Source organism: Neolamprologus multifasciatus, chromosome 5, assembly GCF_963576455.1.
Source record: "Neolamprologus multifasciatus chromosome 5, fNeoMul1.2, whole genome shotgun sequence".
NCBI lineage: Eukaryota > Metazoa > Chordata > Actinopteri > Cichliformes > Cichlidae > Neolamprologus > Neolamprologus multifasciatus.
In genome coordinates, this window is record NC_140443.1 from 7,912,585 (window position 1) to 7,935,067 (window position 22,483).

Genomic DNA, 22,483 nt, shown 5'->3' on the forward strand with positions numbered 1-22,483 from the left:
CGGTTCGATACTTTGGTGTCACGGTTCGATATTTTTTCGATACAAAAAAAAAATGTTCATGCTGTTTAATTTGTAATTTATTAAATTTTCACGGCACATTCTGCACCACATCTCTGTGCATTCATCATTTGTTTGAAGCCAGCTCACCTCCTGCAACTACTTTTCCGAGAATACGTGCTTCTTTTGTGGTTCGGACTCCTGACATTTCTTTGGAGGTGGAGGAACACCAAAGTAATTGCTTAAAGGAGCTTCTTCGACATCTTTAAGAGTTCTAAACAAATGTCTGTCCTCCTCCAGAAAATCCTATGTTTGCAAACACGCGTTGCAACTTCTTATCTTGTGCGCATTTTTTATTTTGACAGCGAATGCGCACCTGCGGACCACTTATGTGCAGCCCTGGTTATTTAGCTTGTCATGTTGCAGCCACAGAAATTCTTTTGTCCATGAAACCATAAAGCTGCACTTTCTTTTTTCCTTATAGTCTGATTTGTCATAACCTTTCCGTTTTGTGGTAAGCTTTTCTTTGGCTGTCACTTCTTCACGCTGACCTGTCTTATTTGGCTCAGCAGAACTAAAATATATATCCTGCTGCTTTTACACACGCACTAACATAACGCTCAGCGATTCTCTGCGCGATCAACCTCTCACATGTTTAAGCTGCGGGAGATTTCACTTGTCATGTTTGCATAGTAAGCTAACGATTGATAAGATGATGTCAGAGGAATTGGTGCGCAAATTATCATCACTCACCAATCAGTGCTGTCGCTCTCTATACACAGTTCGCGCGATTGCAAAGTGAAAGCAAAAAACAAGCGCAAATTCAAACGCGATTTCAATATGTCACTTATTGACAGTGGCTCACCGATGCCAATGACATAATTACCCAGCTACATTTCCGAAAGAATGCAAAAGCATTGACATAAACTTTTCCTTCCTACGATAGGCCGACGGGCAGGCCAGAGATAGATTTGGCAAATCGCTAGCTGGGCTAGCAATTTTGCGAGCCCTGTATCTGATTGAGGAATCCCTCATCTTTGGAAAAGAGAGTTTATTACAGAGAAATGTCTCTTTCCAAAATAAAAGCTATACTATACGCTTCTTCTGGGCTATATTCTCAGCAGCATATTAAACATATCAGGTCCCCATAAGGAGAATCATGTGCTAACGGCTGTCTAAATGACTCGGGTAAAGTTTGTAGCATGCTGCTTGTTGTTTTTGTCTTCTTCCACTTGTCTTTGCACTAGAATGATGTCGGCTTAAATGTGCAGTCATATTCGTTGTGTTCCCACTAGTGCTGTCAGCGTTAATCTGAAATGAGGTTAACGCCACAACACGGCAAATCTCTGTTAACGAGCTACCACGGATCGCCCCGTGCGTGGGGCTGGACGGCCAACACGTTAACTAGCTAACTGCGCTAACACACTAGTTCCCGCCCATGTAATTGAGCATTGCTGGCACATCCAACATACTGTTTTACTTTAGTCCATGACACGCTTACCTTCAGGGTCATACGTCACATGAAAACCAAAATAGTTCCAAACGCCAGATCTGAATGAGGGTGGGGGAGGTTCAATTTGCCATGTTGCAACGAGAGCTTAGCTTCTGTCTGCTAGCTTGCGCTGGGCTCAGTGGATCTGTGTTCGACTACTCCGCCTAGGCTGCATGTCGAGCACAGATCCACTGAGCGCTCAACACAGACAGCATCGTCAGAAGGAAAGTTGATCAAATAAATTAAAAATGTTGTATTGTTCGATACATATGCGTACCGAACCGAAAGCACTGTATCGAACGGTTCAATATCGATACGAGTATCGTTGCACCCCTAATATATATATACATATATATATATATATATATATATATATATATGGATATGGATATATGGATTGTAAATCACACAGTCAAATATATAGGATATCGCTAATCCTGCTTTACATATCTTCCTACCTATGTGTAAACAAAAGCATTGTGTGTGTGTGTGTGTGTGTGTGTGTCTACATGTGGGGATTCAGCTGCTTGGAGAACAGTGTGTAGTGGGCAGCAGGCTGTGAAATTTAATCTCAGTGTGTTAATTTCACAGCCTGGAATACTGGGCTGGCAAAATCCCATTGCATCATTGAAGCACTGGGATCCCCCCCCTCCCCTTTTTTTATTTTTACAGTGGTTACCATGGTTACTACAGGGAAAACCTAAATACCATCAAAGCTATGCCACCACCTGCCTGCACAATGATATTAGCTTGACTTGGCCAGATCCAGCACATGTATTTTCTATTTTTGGCCCGTTTCCTATTTTCTTCTTCTGTAAATAAATGGAAAAATCTCAAATGACAAGAAAAAACAGCAGTTTGGTCCAAAATGTCTAACATATTGAGGTTGGAGTCTAATTCTCCTGATGGCAGCCCTAGATGTAGCACCAAACTATCCAGAAAAGTGAGCAATCTATGTTAAAACTGGCCACAAAAATACTGTCAGAATATAAAATTGTCGCTGATATACATTCCTGCAACGGAGAAAGTTTCCAAAGGACTCTATGCAGAGAAATTAAGTAAAACCCCATAATTGAGTAGCTTGTAAAACCACCTATGGCAGCAATTACGTAAAGTAATCTTTTTACTTGTCTCTCACTATGAAGTGAGACTTTGTCAGCCTCTCACATCATTGTGCAGGAATTTCAGCCAATCTTTCATTTAGGTTTGTGGGCACATTTGACTCAAAAGGCTACCGAACGAGCCTAAATTGTCATCCCTCCAAGACCGTGCTTGTCAGTTGAAGAAAAAAAAAAAATAAAGATGAACTTTTGCAAGATCTTGCAAAAGTTCATCTTCATTTCTTTTTTCTACAGTGTCCCTTGCGGGCCTCCGTAGCTTTGTCTTGTTGCATGTGCATGATGTCCTCTTGTGGGACCTCTCTTGACCGCAGGAAACGCTTTAAATCCCCCTCCATATCTACTCCGTGTTCCCTTCTGTACGGACAGAAACAGAACTATCAAAACGTAGCGGAGATCTCACAAAAGTTCATCTTTTTTTTCCTCCAATGTCCCTTTCAGGGCTCCCTAAGAAGCAGTGGTTGGTTCAAATGCAACTTTCCAATCCATGCTATTTTGTTTCTTTCAGGGAAAAGATTATTTGGATGTCATGAACTTTTACATTAACATGCTAACAGAGGTGATTTGAGTCTGACATATAGCCTTTAGGATTTTTTTTGTTTGTTTTATTTCTTTTTTTTTTAAATTTGTTTGTTTTTGTTGTTGTTTTACAGAGATGTTTATGCTCGGCAATGATCAGTTAATCAAATGTATTTGATTGGCACTACATGATCACCTCAAAGCAATACATTTGTGCTTAGATTTTTACAGGACTAATTAAAACCCTGTGAATACTTTGTTTTCCCTGTAATATTGCCAGTAGTATTATGCTATTATGGGCATTTTGTAAATTGGTAATGGTAGTGTTGGATATTTAATGATGTATAGTGAAATTTGCATGCAGACAATTTATGGTCACGCAATGTAGCCTATCACAGTGGTGGTTTGTTGAGTCTAAGCATGCTAATTTTAACTCTGGCAACTAGTCTGGCAAAAACAAAATCTAAGAGTGGCCTGAAACATGGCTATAGACTGTTGACATCAGTACATATCTTTATCTCTTCATATAACTATTTATCCTACTCACAAATAACATTGTTTTACAGCACATTAATTTTCGAATATAAAATTTTACATGTTTTTTCTAAATTGCCCTTAAGCAGTGACATTGGTGATTACCTTTATATCTGTTTATTTGTAAAACTAGAGGAAACATTTTGTAAGCCAGTGTTAACTGTTTATTTACTCTCTACATCACAGAGTAAATGGTGGATGAATTTAGCTATGTCGCAACAGTAGCAGCAGCAGTAATTGTTTTAGTGGTACTTAAATCTGTGTATACATCTCTAGTGTGAAAATGAAAACGTTTAAAAAGCTGAAATGTAATTATGAAGGCAGATTTCATATTGAAAGTCTGGATAGTAGAAACCTAGTGTGAATTCTGGGTTACTTCAGGCCTGAAGCTAATATATTGGTTAGACTATCTACATTTCAGTTCATGTGTAAAGCCACCCACACTTTCAATGAATTGCTTCCTCTTAAGGATGTTTTGCCTCAGTGTTCTTGTGCAGAGGTACATGGAAATTTCCACATCTTCTGGCATTCAGAAACAATATCAAATTGTCACATAAACAAGAGAAGTGAGTCTGCAGCCAAAAAGACAGCGATTAAATAAGCATATGCTGGGTGTTGTTTATTGTGATAACCATTTTAATTGAGCTCTTGCTCCTCTCTTTCCTGGTGATTCCTGCTGCAGCCTGCTTCATTCCCAAATGAGCCGTTCTGCCATCTCTCAGTGTGATTTGGCAGTGAGACACACAGCACCAGTCAGGAGTTACATTAGTCAGCCCATCTGCTCCTTACAAACTGTGGTTCTCACTTCAAAGATGTCTCTCACGCCGACTTCTTTCAGGGAGATGCAAGTTTGATAATGTGCAGTAATAACACAGCCTAATATTAAGAAATTATCAAATACAAATAAAAAAAAATTACAAGATAGGGATGACTTGTTGATCAAATCCTGAATCGTACCTGTTGGTGCTCCTGTATTGCTCCATTTAATGCTGCAATAATCAGTAATTTCATCTTCTCAAATATTAGAATTGCCTGCTTTGCATTATAGTGGATTGAATCTTTAAAGTCAGACATAATCATAGTCTTAAGCCAAACAAAGCATACATAGAAAGTAATAATAGTTATGATGATATTTCATGTATAAAACAGCTATTAAACACAACACATGTGAATGGCAGTCAATCCCAGACCCATCACTGTTAATCCTGTTAGTCATAGCTCCACCTTAAACAACCTGTTCGCAAAATATACGACCAAACTCGGTCAGCAATCAATCAAAGTGACTTTATTAGCATCCAAGCCATGCCTGTGGTCTGTTTGTTATTGAGAACTAACTTGTGTGAGGTAGGCAGAAAGCAATAGGGCAGTGCTCAGGGGGGTCATTCTCTGTAGCCCTATCAATCCATTACGGTGGAGGGTGTCATAGACGGGCAGAGTTTCTCAGCAGGGACCTCTAATCAAGCGGGCTGGATATTTTTCTCCAGAATCTGACTTCTTTCTTACCCAAGACGTTCACACGTCACTGCAGGGATGACGTTTGGAATAGCAACAGAACATGTATTGTTTCACATCCATGACTACCGCTGTAATCTTTTATATTTGGATGACATTAAGTCATATCTCTGTGGACAGCATGGCTGCTGTTTGCAACTGTGCCTTGGAGCCTGATAGAAATTCATATTTGGTGCTGTCTGTGTTAAAGGTCAGATGATGCTAATCACAAGTATTTGTCATTCATCAGTTCAGTTATGGGATTTGCGTTTCTGTACAAACATTTAATTTTATTTGGGAAAGGCTGAGTTTACTGGTCTCTGTCTGCTTTTGTTTGCATGCATGTGTGTAATCCACATCAAAGCAAAATTAAGTCCTATATATGTATGCACTGGTAATGTTTATGCGTTCAGTGTTTGTTTTCAAAGTGCAACACCATGACATTAAGGCACATGAATTAATGTGAAGCCGAGTTCACTTGTTGTCCTCCGTTTGTGTCACACTTGTTTTATGCATTGCTGAAATGGTAGATGCTCGCAACTCCTTGCCAGTGAGGCAGACTTACAGAAGCATACAGCATGTATAATGCAAAATTCTTAGCATCAAGGTTCTCAAAGTACAGTTGACATGTATTGCCACTATTGTTTCCACTATTACGACCTTATCTACTTGAAACTACAGTATGTTCAACATGGATTAGTTGGCTATTAGTATGTGTTCCAGTGTTGCAAATATTAAGAATTATTAAGCACTTATTCTGAATCACCATATTCTGCAAATGTGTGATTATCCATCTGTCTGCCATGTCATGGACTGGCATCTTTAGACCAATTTACAAGAGTAAGACTTACTTATATGTGTTGCCATGGCAACAGAAGAAGTGTACATCAATTTTCCATATCTGACCTTTTTTTTTAAAAATTGATTTTGTTGTTTTTTTAAGTTGCTTAATTTCTATAGTTTTTGGTGTGATTTGTGAGATTGGTCTTTCTTTAAGTGTCTTTGTTATATTCGCAATAATTAGCAAGCATTACTACAAATCATAGGACACAGAATTTTGATCAAAGCTTGGAAAAGACAAAAAATATCACAATAAATCGGTAGAGAAAGCCATAACAAGTTAATGGTAATGACTACTGGGACATAAAAACATGGCTTCTCTAAAGTGACTGTGAGAATCCTGACTATGAACTCAAAGGAATTTGATGCTAAAGCGAATGAACACATGGCGTTTCACTGAATATGCTAGATCCATATAAAGATCCACAGCCCCAAAGCCACCGCACTCGGCCATGGCTCAGACCATCCCTCAGTGTCCTCAAGTGTTTGAGCTAAGAGAGCACAGACAGCTGCACAGTTACCTCCAAAGAGAATTGAAATTGAAACGGAGGCGGCCACTGACGCACATCAGCAACTGAAAAAGCTTGAAAACCAAAGAAACCTCAAGGTCATCGAAGCAAAGCGCGGACTCTATAATACGGATGAGTTAAAAGGAAAGAGTGAGAGATGCAGTCCTGTGTACATTAAAGGATCCTAGTTCACTTTATCTATTCGAAGTTTCAGGAAGGAAAAGCATGTTTAGTATAAATATAGGAATTGATGATGGTCACTCGAATTTCAGATTCCAAAATTTTTGTATTTGCAGCTTTTTCAGTAGCACTCACAGAATTGAGATCACCACACAACAGCCCACGATGGGTTTCTAACTTTTGACAAACAGATAAGATTGCATTTGATCGGATTTGTGATAACTTCCATGCTAGTAAAGATAAAAATGCAGTGACAAGGTGGTAAAATACAGAGAACAAAATGGAGAAAAAAAAACAAAGAGTAACATTAAAAACGTTCACTGATGTGAGGTATAATCATCTCTAGGCTGACATGACGAATATTGCTTTAATAAAAAAAAGTTTTTTATTATCCAACTTAATTAGAGTCTAGTCTTTTTTTCTAGATGGTGGCCTCAGACCTAAAGAGACAGTACTACAGACAATATGTCAGAAGGTGTTGTTTGGGATGAACCATTGTCCATCACTCTGGACCCAGTGCAAGAGAGTTATGTGAATGACTTAGAAAACCTTATTGTGTATTCATAGGTAAGTGAGTTCACTGTGGCTGCACCAAGCTCTGTTATTGTGAGCAATAAACTAAAGAAATTGTAAGCCTCGGATTAACAGAAAGCATTTTTGGAAAGATTCACAAATAGTACCAGACTACATCATTAACTTAGCTCTTCATCCCAAACTGTAGAGAATTAGAGAAACCTTTGACCCCTGAGCTTGGCACCAGATCGTGGTCAAAACTGATCAGGTCATAATTGACCTCATGGCAGCAGAGCTGATTAACTAAAACTGGCTCAGTTGACCTGAGATCCTATGCAAGAGAGAAACAGTTAAAAAGCAAAACAGCTTAACTTCCTAAGATGCATTTTAAAGTTCTCTTTGATATTTGGGCTGATTGGCACCTGATGAATGTAAAAACAAAGAATTACCAGATTTTTTTTAACCTAATTTTTGTTTCTGAGAAAAATGAGATTCTCATATGAGGATATTTGTTTAAAATTTCAATAGAACAGTGGCAGTATAATGTCCTCGTAAGTGGATATCAGGCCCTTGTAGAGCAAAATGTAATATTTTGGTCTAGACAACCCAAAATGTGATCTTCACATATGTGAACGCCAGGTCCTAGGAGGTTAGCGGTTGGTAGGAACAGTTGTAAATATGGCAATCCAAGTACTGAATTGAGACTCCAAAGTAAATAGTTTTTCACACCCAAGGTTTTCAGAATGGATGGTGGATGGTTCTCGATACGAACTGTGAACGTCATTGATCAGATTCAACAACTCGTGAAGTGTATTAGGATGACAGAACCTTTAAATAAGCAGGAAAAAAGGAGCACCCTTATTCTCATCAAGCTTTCACAGCAAGATACCTTTAAAGAAAAGTTGCACAAACTCAGCCAGAAATCTGGTAAGCTGCCTCGTAGCCACCAAATGTACCAGCTTGACCTAATCTTCAAAGATGATATAATGAGAGTGGGAGGACGACTGAGGAGAGCATCACCACCTCTTAATCTGAGACACCCGACATGCTCTGTCCAAGAGATGTCGTCACATACTTCATCCTTGTTTACAATCCCTTTAAAACACACGGAGGCAGAGGACAAACACTGAATGACAGAGAGCCAGTGAGGGTTTTTTGTTTTGTATTTTTTCCTTCGGCACATAAGGCAAAGAGTCCCCTGTAGGAGAGCTAATGGGCCACCTCAAGAACAACAGATGGTAGATATTTCGAGCAACAATGTTAACTCTTCACCAGCATTCATGTCCTGTTGCATGGACTTGGTCCATTTCATACTATGCAAGGTCAAAGGAATGGTTTAGATGAAGATGTTGGTAGCTATGAAGGCAGCATAAGCAGAAACATAGACGGTGGACACAATATTTTTGCTTATCAGTAAACAGGTTTGCCATTTTAGTATTTGATAGCTTATGATTATGACATATTAACTGCCTCAAGTTGATCAAATTGAATTTGTCGTAGTGCTTTTTTGATATGGACTGATAGGGGAACAAGCAGTTCCAGTCCGCATTTAACCCCTTGTGTGGCTGCTCAAAACTGTGGTAAGAAAAGCATTGTTGCATTATTTATGACCTCGACCTTCACTGTGACTTATGACAGCTGTGTCAATGGACAGTGTGAATGCTCGATGATTCTGTGCGGGATCGCAGCCAATGCACCGCTGATCGATAGATGCTGGTCTCTCTCTCTCCCTGCCTCTATTGATCTACCAGTGTGTGCCTGTGAACCAGACTGAACTGTTAGAAAAAAGCCTCGCTCCTCATTACTCAAAGAGCAGTCCAAGCACTCTCACTTCTGATGAAAACCATCCTCCTTTTCCTCTGACACCGTCGACAATGTTGAAGAATGAAAAATGCAGTTATGATCTCTGGGAAGGGATTATTATATTAAATCCTCCTTCAGACCAGACACAAAATATCATTTGTATTGTCACTTAAAATTCCAGCTTCCACCAGAGTTAATAAGTCATTTTCTAACTTCCCAGACTGATAAAAGGCTATCTTTAGCGGATTTCAGCTCCAGAGGTTTGGATACATAATAGGTCTGTTTTATTCTCAGCAGGCAGCCAATAGATTGGGCTTGGAAAATTAAGCGAGTGACTTTGTGGAATAGAAATGCTATTAAACGTTTATAAATGCATGTGATATTGGAAATAAGCATGTGTAGAACATATCTAAAATCTACCAAGAATCTTTGGCTTAAGTTAAAGACAACGAACCTCCTGCAGTGTTGACAGTTTTAAAAATTGTCTGACAGCTTGGCTCTTTTAGTGATGGTATCTGAAGGTGAATTTATTAATTAAAGTTTATTTTATTAATTTTTCTTTGTCTTTCATAAACAGTGCAATCAGGAAATTACTTTTCCTGTATATAAACAACCAACTTTGCTACTAACGTGTTTTGTTTTTTTCTCACAGGGTCAATAGCCAAAAGCTGATTTAATGGGTATTTTTAAGCTAAAGTGATTCTCCTGTCCTGGGTTGAAACTTTACATCTGTGTTTTCATGTTAAACTGGTTCATTTGCATTTAATAAGTGGCCTTGCGGTTAAAAAATGCACTTGCGTTACATGCAAACAGACCGGCTCCTTTCAGTTCTGATATGTAATGTGTTCATCCCTCTGTGGGAATGTGAAAAAAAAAACAAAAAAAACCTCTCGGTCCACCCGCTCCTGCACGAGTCGGACCGGAAATTATGTAACTTCTTCAACTTAACTCCTTGTCTTTTTACAAAACACTTGATGTTTTGTTGCCATGGAGACAAAGACCCAGACAAAACTTCCCATGCGCACTGATTTGCAACCACTGGGAGACTTTTAATAGCAGCATGATATTCTTGCTGGAAAGGATAATTTTTTAAATCAAATTTATGTGCATGTTATTAACAGTGGAGTGGGAGTGAATTGGTGTAACTAGAGATTACACTAAAATTACTTAAACATGACCAGACTTTGAGAAATTCAGTTATATAAAATAAAGCCACGTGAAGTTCCGCCCCACAGCACTCCACTTTTATTCTTTTTAAGTTAAATGGAGAAGCAAAACAACGTCTATTCATGACTCTATCTTTAAGCCCTAGATGAGCATTCCCACAATAATCATCCTCATCACTGTATATATACAGTAGTGGTATAGCAGGTTGTGGAAAGTCTTCTTAGTATGTTCCCTCTTATTAGCATAGTATCATTTTTGTTGTAAGTAGATGATTATAGCCACTGCCTATCAACTTACTAAACATTTTCTTGATATATTTATTAATTATTTTTCTTTCATTTTCTTTAGGCTGTTAATTTTTCCCACACTCCAAGTATGTGTTTTCAGATTTCCGACTTTCTCCAACTACCTGTCTAAAAGTCAAAGACAGTAAAATAGATATAAAAAGCTATAAATCCTCAGATTTGGGAAGCTGGAATCAACGCTAATGTGAAATCTGGATCAGGTTAGGGGTCCTGTCATTACATTGACATCAGGTTGGACTGATATCTTCTCTGTTATGCATTGTTTTTTCACATATCAAAATGTTTGATATGCTATCAAACGTTTTTTATTTGAGGCCCTGTCAGATAATTCTTCTAGGTAATGGGAACCACATACACACATTGTTTTCACTCTAAATTAAATCAGTGGTTCAATATTGGGCTCCATGTAAAGTGGCCAAGGAAAATCAGCTTTATTGTTTTTTTTATTTGTTTGTTTGTTGTTATCTTTGACTGTCTAAATTCTACATCAGGACTCTGTGTTTGCTGACTTGTATTGACATTTATTAAATGTCTGCAATCAGCACTAGCAGCATGAAATGGTAAAGTGAGTCACTTTATTATTTCATTTTCACAATAAATGTTAGTAACGTTAGAGCTATTTAAATGAAATAACTGTGTATAACTGTGTGTTCTACAGCATAATTGCTGTATTGAACTATGATTTTTAAAATGAAATGCTCTTCAAATGTTGCAGTCTGTTGCTGTAGAATATGAGAGATTAGTAAGAAGTAGGGTTTGTGTGGGAAGTTGTACAAAACTGGATCAAGATATTTGACCAAGAAGGGTCAAAGGGGGGTCATTTTATTCTGACCTGCAAAGAAGAGGAGATAAGATTGATATTGGACTGAGGATGATGTAAAGTCATAAGAACAAAGGAGAGTGTCCAGAACTGAGATACTGACTTGGAGAAAGGGTGGTGCTGTTTGTGACCTGCATGATCACATGGTCACAAACACACCAGCCAAGTGTCAATGAGTTAAGTAACTCTGCTTTTTTAATGATCACTTTGGGCATGACAGTGTGTGTTTTAAGAATGAACAAAATTTGTATGTGCACCATCATTAATGCTGTTCTGTTTGCTTCCACACTTTGGGGGCAAAAATATTATACCTTTGTGATATTAATGTTTTTGCACCTTGGTGTAATTTATTTCTTAGCTTATACATACTACCATTAATACTCAGAAACATGGCAAACAGAAAAGCATCATGACTGTTGTGCCAACTGGGTTCTTAAAAAAATCTTATTAAGCCTTGGTCTATGGGGTAGGTGGGTCTTTGAAAAAAAAACAAAACAGTTAGACACTGTTAGATCTTGGATGAATGGATATTTGAACAGTTAGATGAATACTTTTAGTTTCATCATGGCAAGTCAAGATTTTCTTTGGAGAAAAGAAAAAGCCCTTCCTTGGGAAAAGTGTTATTCCAGGTCCTCACAAAAGAGAATTAATGGTACTGTTTGTTCTTAGACATCTACTTAAGAAGATAAATAAGCTGATTTTTTTTTTTCTAAAACTTGATAAATTCATTACTACAGAACTATACCACTTGTCTTTTTTATATTATGATGTCCCCCCCACTCCCCCACCTCCCAAGCAGTGGTGGTCACTAGGTTTTTTGGATCAGTGTCATCCGCTTTAAGAGGATTTTCTAAAGTATGTTCGTAGTAGAGTACTAGATGTTGCCGCATTTGGGGAGAAGAGAGGCTCAGCTTTTCCTTTGGTGTTCACATGCTGAAATGAAAACCTAGAATGGCACAATATAAACAACAAAGGGGGTGCATTGTGCCTTAGCCGTGAATCCCATTTGACCTCATTAACCCTGCTTGTCATCCTAAACCACAGACGGTGACAGACTCCTTTGATGAAGCCTGTCGGGATGAATTAGAAACAACACTGATTTTGCATTTTCGTCATTAATCGCAGCCGTAACAAAGACTGACACTCAGACTCTTCTTTGAGGCGATTCTATCAACACATGGCACACATGGCAAGTCTCTCTCTCTCTCTCTCTCTCTCTCTCTCTCTCTCTCTCTCTCTCTCTCTCTCTCTCTCTTTCTGTGTGTGTGCGTGTGCGTGTATGTGTGTGTGTGAGGGCGCACATACACTGATTTCGAGTGGAAATGAGGTGACTGATCCTGGAGCTTATGTGCTATGTTGGCAATATCCAGGAGAGCATCTATAAACGAATACACACAAATTGAGCACGTAATAAACTCAGCTGAGTGCTGATAAAGAGCGCGCGCATAGATTTACCAACTGGGGCGCGCTTGTTTTCAGCACCATGGAGAGCAACACCTCCTCAACAACAAAGGAGACACATGGCAGAAATGCAAGAATTTCATTTTCTGCGCTGCTTGAAGACGGCACGTATCTAGTTGCCCCGGTACATCCCTCTGTTTCAGTTGATTATCAAAATCCTTATGATGTCATTTCTGTTGGAAAAGTGAAGCTGTATCTAACATCACTTGTTTTGTTTTGTTTTTGTTGGAAAAGAAGACAAATAAGATTGAAGATTAGAACGAGGACTTTGCTTTCCTCTATGATTTTCTTTTTTTGCATTTGTGTTGGAGGTGAATCGCATACATTTTGGATTCGTGCCCTTTATGTTATTTTCGCTAAAAGAGAACTGGCAGGCGTGCTGATTTGTTGTCATTCCCACGTGATAAAGATAATAACGGGTTCGCACGAGCTCACAGCGTAAGAATAAAACTTGGATCTAACAGGTGTGGATCTGATTTCATCAAGTGTTTTCGGCTCGCCACACAAGGGTGGGTGCTCGACATTAAGTGTCAAGTTAATTTCCGATTGGGCGGGTGGTGGACGTATGTCAGACATATGCGCGCTGTGGGTGGGTGTCGGCGTGTTTGAGAAAAAAAAAGCCAGAGGGGAGTGCAGCGCTTCAGCGTGTGGATAGGCAGAGATAGGTGATGGTTGGAGGAGATGTAACTGGCGTCGGCCTCAGCTCTCCAAAGCTGTAAGCTTTGGCTGGGAGTGGCGTGGCGCACCCTGCTCCTCCAGACTGAAAACCACCTGTATGGATGACCAGACCTCCAGCGTGATCCTTCCGCACGCGTCAGCGGGACACAGGGGACTCAACGAGTCTGACAACCGGGGTTATGCCGAGGAGAAGGGCGTCATGACGGTGGAAAACATGCTGGAGGAGTCCGCCGTGCTCTCAGCGCCTCACCTGTCGGCGGACAGATATGAGCGCAGCCGCCAGGGATGCTGCGAGAGGGTGGTCATCAACATTTCTGGTTTACGTTTCGAGACGCAACTGAAAACTTTCAGCCAGTTCCCAGACACGCTACTGGGGGACCCGAGGAAAAGGATGCGCTACTTTGACCCACTGAGAAACGAGTACTTTTTCGACAGGAACAGACCAAGCTTTGATGCCATCCTCTACTACTACCAGTCAGGAGGGCGCATACGGAGACCTGTTAACGTTCCCATTGATATTTTCTCAGAGGAGATCAGGTTTTACCAACTCGGTGAGGAGGCCATGGAGAAATTCCGCGAGGATGAAGGGTTTATAAAAGAAGAGGAGCGCATCCTCCCCAAAAATGATTTCCAGAAGCAGGTTTGGCTTTTGTTTGAGTACCCTGAAAGCTCTGGGCCAGCAAGAGGGATAGCCATCGTTTCAGTGCTTGTTATTTTAATTTCAATTGTTATTTTCTGTATGGAGACTCTGCCGGAATTCCGGGATGACAGAGACCAAGCCACAGTGGCACCCGCGGTTAATGGCACTGCTTCCTTCACGTCAAGTCCATTCACAGACCCTTTCTTTGTCATCGAAACGTTGTGCATTATATGGTTTTCTTTCGAGTTGCTGGTCAGGTTTTTTGCCTGTCCCAGCAAAACTACCTTTTCCAAAAACATAATGAATATCATTGATATCGTCGCCATAATCCCCTACTTTATCACTCTGGGGACAGAGCTGGCCGAGAGGCAAACCAACGGCGGTCAGCAGGCGATGTCCCTCGCCATCCTGAGGGTGATAAGATTGGTGAGGGTCTTTCGTATTTTTAAGCTCTCCCGACACTCAAAAGGACTTCAGATTTTGGGACAGACCCTCAAGGCCAGCATGAGGGAGCTTGGCTTGCTCATATTTTTTCTTTTTATTGGAGTTATTCTCTTCTCCAGTGCAGTTTACTTTGCAGAAGCAGACGACCCCACTTCAAGTTTCTCCAGCATACCAGATGCGTTTTGGTGGGCAGTTGTCACCATGACCACAGTTGGTTATGGAGACATGCATCCGGTCACTATTGGTGGTAAAATAGTGGGCTCTCTGTGCGCAATAGCAGGCGTGCTGACCATTGCCTTACCCGTGCCCGTGATTGTGTCCAACTTCAACTACTTTTACCACAGAGAGACTGATGGAGAGGAGTACCCACAGTATCACACTACAGGTAGCTGTGAGCACCTCCCCCCAGAGGAGCTGAGGAGGTCGTGCAGCTCCTCATCTCTCAGCAAGTCAGAGTACATGGTGATAGAGGAGGGCATCAACAGTGCGTTCAAACAACCCAACTTCACCACCGAAAACAACCAGAACTGCGTGAACATCAAAAAGATCTTCACGGACGTGTAAATGAACCCCGCCATGGATCATTTATGAAGCATGATGAGACAGTACCTATAATATTTTTATATAACCACTCGTAACGTGTCAGTCCATATCTGTGGATGAAAGCTGCAAATTTCTGTTTTAACAAGGTATTAATCTTTATTTTATTTGCACCAAAGCAAATGGAAACCATACAAAAATACTTCAGTGAAGATTTTTCTGTTTTCAGTGTTTCTCCGCGACCAACAAGTATTAACCTGAGCAAAAAGAAAAAAAATCACGCACAAAAAAAGTGTTTGCTTCAAATCAGAAGAAATAATAACAATAAAAAAGCTTGTTAAAACAGACATTTTTCAGCGTATAAAGCCACACGATGCCTACATATCTTGATGTTATAATGCGACCGTTGTTGGTGTTCATGACTGGGATAGACGTGTAGCATATAGTCTTCTACTGAATCTACCCACCAGTCCAAAAACGACGTCTTGTGCTTCGTGGAAATCAATAGACTATGGTAATTTATATAGCCCAATGCCTGTTTCGGTTATATTTAATATCATAACCTGTCCACATGTTGTTCGGATTATTATTCAGGTAATAAAAACGCAGAGTGCTGTTAATGGAAACGCTTATCATAAAATATGAGTTGAGCTTTTCGTACAGTGTATTTTTATTCAGAACTGCCTATAGCCTATATTGAATAAAACTCAAATGAACTGACTCAGGTCCCACCTGTCACTCGTATATTCTTTAGAATAAATGTGCTGCATCTTAGCAAACTTTGTCCAAAGCGAGCAGGAGGAGCATGAAAACAAGAAAACTGTGAATAATTGTGTGATTGAGGTCATGTGCGCAGTGATGACAGAATGGATAAAGGGAGGTAGAGCGCGCGGCGCATCGCCGCCTTCCGCTTGTTAAACCGCCTTGTGATGCAGTCTCCATGGCTACGGTGGTTTCCTGGGTAACCCCCTCTCATGCTTCCGTGGCATTGTGTTGCATCTTCACAAACTGTTGTTTTGCTTTCTTGTCCGTGGAGGGGGAAATGGTGCATATTATTTTGGGTTGGGTTTGGCGATTCATCGCTTCCCTTAAAGATGGTTAAGGCAGAATCAACCAAGCAGCAGTATTACTGTAACTATTTAGGGAAAAATGAAGCCCACAGCTTCAGATTACATGAACACAATGAAAGCCTACAGTCTCACTGTATTACTGAATGCTGCTCTCTTTTTCAGATGTAAAAGCGCCATTATCTGAGCTGGCACACCAACGGATGTCAGCTGCCTTTCATCTCCCACCTGCAGAACTGTGCACGTGAGCTTTTTGGTACAGTGTAGCTCAACCAGAAAGCAAAACTCCAGTCAGTCCAACAATTCGTTACAGAGTTGCATTTTCTCTAATAATACATGAGTGTTTGCATCATAAATGAGAAGTTTACAAAAGTTCAGTTACAAAAGTTCAATTATGACTTTGCTTCAGTTTATTTTAGAGCTGAGTTGTAGTTCTTTTCATATAGATTCACTTGTTGATCATTTTCTATATTAAATGATTAATGATTTAATCTTTAGAATAGCATAACTAAAATGTGACACCTTAACATTTAAAGGTCGATATTTTTTTTTTTTAGCAAAGGTCTGAAAAATATATACATTGGCTAAACAATCTTCTCATAAAAATTTAACATCTAATTATTTTTATTTGGAGGATCTGCAGCTCTCTCAGTATCATGTAATTGGCATCTTTAATATGGGACATCAAACTAAAAATCACCATTTTCATCAAGTGCGTCATGTATCATTAGGTACTTCACTTGTTTGTAAGGCCTCTGAACAGTCTGTGGAGTCATGCTTGATTTCAAAATTGATGCGTGGTGTGGAACCTTGATAGACGAAATAGACCTGTAAATAGCTCAGTACTGCCCTCTAGTCGCTCAGTACAATCATTGCTTTCAGGCAGGGCTTAAACATTGAACTTGGAAGATAGAGTCTTGAGGGGTGAATATGTGGTATATGGTGCCTTTATACACATTTAAAGATTTGTCAAATAGTCAGTGTGTTCTTTTGACCAACTTTTATGTAATATTTTCCTCTCACGTGCTTTGTCTCTAGGGGCCACTGTATCTCACAGCATTTTTAACAACTTTTAAAAAATCAAAAAAACCTTTTGAACGTTTTGTATCTGTGACTGGTTTTGATTGTGGGTTTTAAGCCCCAGTACCCTTACAAAATCTTAAACGAGTCTATTTATGTTTATGTTTACTGGAGATTTATGGAAGTTTGTCATAAGAAGCCGGCAGAGACTTTGATCTATCAGATGAAGAACTGATCCCAAAAAAGAAGTAACTTCATTAAAGGTTTAAGTTTATGGTGCCTTTTTCTCTGTGAATGAAATAAGAAGCAGTAAATAATCACTTTATTAGCTGGCTGACAGCACATATCTGGAATTTAAATGCAGAGCCACTATTTTAAGAAGATGAAATGTTTTTGCTAACATTTTTAGAAACATTAATATTCAGTTATATATATTTATGACTGATTACAGGGTTGTTATTTCCATTTTTCCATACACTAGCATAACACAATAAATTTAAAGGTTTAATCATCTTTTGTATAAAATCAACACTAAGACATCAATGCTATAATCACATTATCTTGTCAACAGACATTGAAAATGATAGGCCTTATAAAATTAGACTTTATGGTTAGAACAATAATTTATTGTCATTGAAGAATTTTGTTGCCTTCATGTTATCTGCAAACTCTTTTTGTGGCAAAGTGAGGAAGAACCACTTACAAGTACTTTGTATGTGCAACTATGGATTATATTCAATCTGTGGAAGATAAAAATATTATTTTTGCTGAAGACAAAATTGTGAATCTAGCAATGATTATTGTTATTTTTACTATTGTTACAAGTGCACCGCTGAGGAAGATACAGTGTCTTGTCCTAGAACCAGCGAATGTGACCATCTGGGATTTGTCGTGCAGGTCGGGAAACTACTTTAAAATCCAGAGGCGTTTAGTGTGACCCATAATTCTCATGTTTCCCATGAGACAAAGAGAATTACAGTTAGCAAGCTAGGGATAGGGAAAAAAGGAAAAAACTTTGCACAAGCACTAAAAAGGACACCAAGGTTACTTGAAATTGACTTTGCAGTATGCTATCCTGTTTCCGGACTGTTGCTTTTAAAGCCATATCTTGTGTTCCCAGTGCAGCATTGAAACAAATAAACAAAATGATGAAACATTAACCAAGAAAAAGCAAAGGGATGTAACAATAGCCTTGTGAAATGCCTTTCAGAAAGGTTGCTATGATTATATCATGACATTGATATATTCCTGCTTGTAATGTTTTCTAAAGGGATCTACAAAAGTATTTCTTTGTAATGGTGTTATCACAGAATTGAATGAAACCACCGGGGGTCATAAAATTTGATCCATGTTAACAAGTTCATTTCTCTTCAAAGCTGTTGTTAGAGATTTCACAGAAACACAAGCACAAATGTGTAACAAAGGTGAACCTAACATCTGAAAAGGTACAGAAACCTACAGATGACTTAAAGTCACCTTAAACATACTTTAAAGTAAGGTGGCTTGGTTTAACCATTAGACACTTCTTTGCTGAGTTTTCTGTTTTCTCAGTTCTGCAGACAAGATACCATGTGTCCTGCAGCTCCAGGTGCATTGCCTCAGAACTGCTGAGTGGTTTTGTACCTTCTCGCTCCCCCTTCTTTAATGTATTTTTAACCAGGAGAAAATGAAACGATGCTTGCGATTTACCCACTACCATTAATCATCTACAAAGCTCGACAGCTGTGCTTGCAAGATACATCTCCAGTACAACATATCTTCTGTTAATGTTTTGGTTTTGTGAAAGGTAAGAACGACATTAGATATTAACTTATTAGGAGATCGGTGTTGTTATGACAGACTGGCGACCTGTCCAGGGTGTACCCCGCCTCTCTCCCTATGACAGCTGGGATAGGCTCCAGCGCCCCCCGTGACCCTGAAAAGGATAAACGGAAGCGAATGGATGGATGGATGGTGTTGTTATGCTCTAAATTGATAAAACACTGGATTGTTCATTTCTGCATTTAGAGCTAAGAATATAGCAACATGACAACAAATACTAAAGATTAACATGTCAACCTATTTATTTACAATTCAGGACCTTTTTCAATACATGTCGCAGGATATTTATTAACGATAAACCAAAACACTACAGGCAACGCTAAAGAGGTTACTCATAGAGATAAGGCAGTAAATAATTAGTACTTAACTCTGTAGTTATCTTCAAGTTGAGTTGCCTGGGCTGTATGTTGTTTCTATTGTTAGAATTGTGATTGCAAATTGGGGTTGAAGTTATTGAACTTAAATTTGTACTTTTTACTTAAATGAAATGTAAAAAAAAAAAAAAAAAAAAAAAAAAAAGCCAAAGATGCAAACACAAAATCTTGTTCTGTATCGTTGTATCTTCTTTTTCTATTCACTGCAGACCAAGAATTAAAATCCAAATAATTACTCAGCCTTAATGTACACTTATGGCTTTGATATATGTGCCAAGTTGTGTCACTTCTCCTCTGTGGATGTCCATGTGGTTGGAATGAGCATGCTGGAGTACTCCACAGCTGTAAGACAGTGAGAGCTGATATACCTCAGTGCACTCAGTAGTGGGATCTTGGTCATTAGAAAAAAAAGAAAGCAATGGGGAGGGGAAGGTGCATACACTTGAGCTTACATGCATAGTACACAAACACACACAGACAGAAAATCGCAGACAGCTCCACAGCTGGTTCTCTCCGACACTGCTGCTGCAGGCGGATTCAAAGATGCAAATCCAGGATTGTGTTCAGTTCTGGGTGGGGGGTTTGGAGGAGACCTGTTTGGAGCTTTCCCTTTTCTCTCATCTCTTTGCTGCCCTCATCATGCCAACATTCTCCAAATGAGAGGAGTCATGCCTCACAGCAGCATGCTACCTCTGATGATACCCAGCATGCCAACATGGGGAGTGTCTGCCAGGAGAGCTGCCTCATGTCATCCTTGAACTTTATAGAAGCACCCAGATGAGAAATGGCGGTGTCCGGTACTCACAGCACTGGATATTTTCCTTCCTGCGCTGATGATATGTTTTTTATAGTACGGTATTTGCCCTAAAACTGTAACTCAGTGTTGCCAAAAATAGAAACTATGAGACATATTGCCATTATTTCTCTCGGTGCCATTCATCCATCTGCTCTTTTGAGAACACATAATGGCACTCTGGGGGCTATTCATAAAGTTCACTCTTCTGCATCAAGACTCAGTGTTCAGAGCTTTCAGTGAGACAAAGAAAAGCCCAGAAAGCATATTAGAGAAAGCATACGTATATCCGTCCCCCCACAGGCCACACAGAAAGCTAGGAGTCAAAGTACTGTAGTGTAATGTAGGGTACTGCACCATATGCTGTAAAACATGCACCAGATGTGAAAGTGTGAATCAGGAAAGATGGAAAATACAGACTTCACACTTTTCCTAAACACATTTATATTTAACTAATGCACCTGACTGCAAGCGGATAAAATGTGCTTTGTCATCATGCTGTAACTTTACCTGAAATATCTTGTTGGCACCAAAAATGCTGTAGTGATGTCACAGTCCAAATCCTCCCTCTGCTGCCCCTAGAAATGGTTTCTGTAGCAACCGTAGGAGGCTGTGCAAACGATTCACCCAGCTACAGCGACAATGCTGACTTGGGACAATTTCTTCTGGTATTGATACTATTTCTAGGATTGTCCTTATCTCAACATATCTATGATGAATCAGATCAACAAAGAATAGTCACGTCTGAGTGAGGTTCGAAGTTTGAAGCACTGTGACCCTGGAAACTGTGCAACCCTGACTCACCGCTCAGGTGTCCTGTGACTCAGAGTGGCTGCTGCATCCCTCAGCAGCGTTGTCGACTGCAGACCAGACTCCTGCTTAAGGCAGGGGCACATGTTTTGGTTCACTTGCAAACAAAAACCAGGGCATTGCATCATCAGTGACATAGTAGCTGTCACTGTAAATCCCACACATCTGATAATGGTCATCTGTGCTGCACTTTTTGTCAAGCACTGGAAGTCAGACATTAATACACAGTTTTTAAAAAAGCAAATTCTTTCATGCACCGTTTCAACTTTTACAAAAAGGATGCAAAACCTCACTTTAACCCCACTTTTAAGGGTGGATAACAAAGTAATGACTTTGATTTACAGAGCCTTCCTGTGCATGTAAAAGAAAGCTTACATTTACTGACATAAAGTTTTATTTTTACCCTCTTACCCCGATACACAGAGTATCTTATTTCTTCTCTGACCTTGGTGTAATATAACCTAGTGCTCCTGCAAGCTCTTACCTTGACTTAAATTTCACTTTGTCATACAGAAGCATTGTATAATGCAGCATCAGAGTATCCTGCAACAGTGACACTGACTCACTCATTTACTGACTCATAGACCTTCCTTTCAGCAGCAGAGTGGCTTACAGAACTGAATGGAGTCAAAATGTTTTGGTTAGTTTACTGCTGTCATTTCTTTTTTTTCTTCTTCTTCTTTTTTGCCTGTCCCATTTGGTTCTTTAGCCGTCAGAATTGTTGTCTGAAGACCAACAAGGATACCCAATGGATTTACTTTGCCAAATGGATCATCACAACCTTGCCATATTGGTCCATTTGATCGACGTTTGTTGTTATTATTTATTTTATTTTATTTTCAGTTGTTACAGACGGGACAGACATGACTGAGGGATAGGAAAGGGAGAAAGAAAGATGAAGGAAAAGAAAAGCAGAAGGGAAGAGGGACAGTGAGAAAGGGCACTTAAAAAGAGAAAGAAGAGAAAAACACACACAGACACAAACATGCATTCCCACCCTCATGCACACATATACAAATACTCAGCACTCACCCAATGTAGGGATAGACCTACATGGACACTCTACACACAATCACACTCCCCAAACAAACTCTCCCCTGCACCCTGGTGACACACCCGCACCCCAAGGCCCTACTTGTGTGGGTGGGTGTGTTGGAGCGGGAAGAGGGAGGCAGCCGGGGATGGGGAGGAAAAGAAGGGAGGAGCAAGATGCCCCTCCCTGGGGCCAGCTCCCCCGCTGACCCCAGTAGGCACCCCCGTCCTTCGGCACCCACCAAGGCAAGGGAGCCCAGGCCCATCCAGACCGGGGCCTACGGCAGCGGGACCGTACTGCTGTCATTTCTGCAGGTGTTCTTGTGTATGCAAAATGATGCATGCACTAACTTTTGTCTTGCATGACAGAAACATAACTCATGCAGTATACATGCTTTGTTACGTTACAAACTTCTACAGGTAATCTACAAGCCTGTAAGTTTTGAGAAATGAGCTTGTGTAGTGGCCGTATGTGCATATTTCTGAGATGGTATCTGGCTAAGAGTGGTGGAGCT

At 39.9% G+C, this 22,483-nt stretch overlaps 1 protein-coding gene across 1 annotated transcript; it reads left to right on the forward strand.

Annotated features, from left to right (window-relative positions):
• The first annotated feature begins 1,888 nt into the window (after positions 1-1,888).
• kcna3a (potassium voltage-gated channel, shaker-related subfamily, member 3a) lies at positions 1,889-22,146 on the forward strand. The gene has a single exon (XM_085159157.1). It carries the CDS (start codon positions 13,525-13,527, stop codon positions 15,073-15,075), a length of 1,551 nt encoding a protein of 516 aa, XP_085015283.1. The 5' UTR covers positions 1,889-13,524; the 3' UTR covers positions 15,076-22,146.
• Positions 22,147-22,483: the final 337 nt, after the last annotated feature.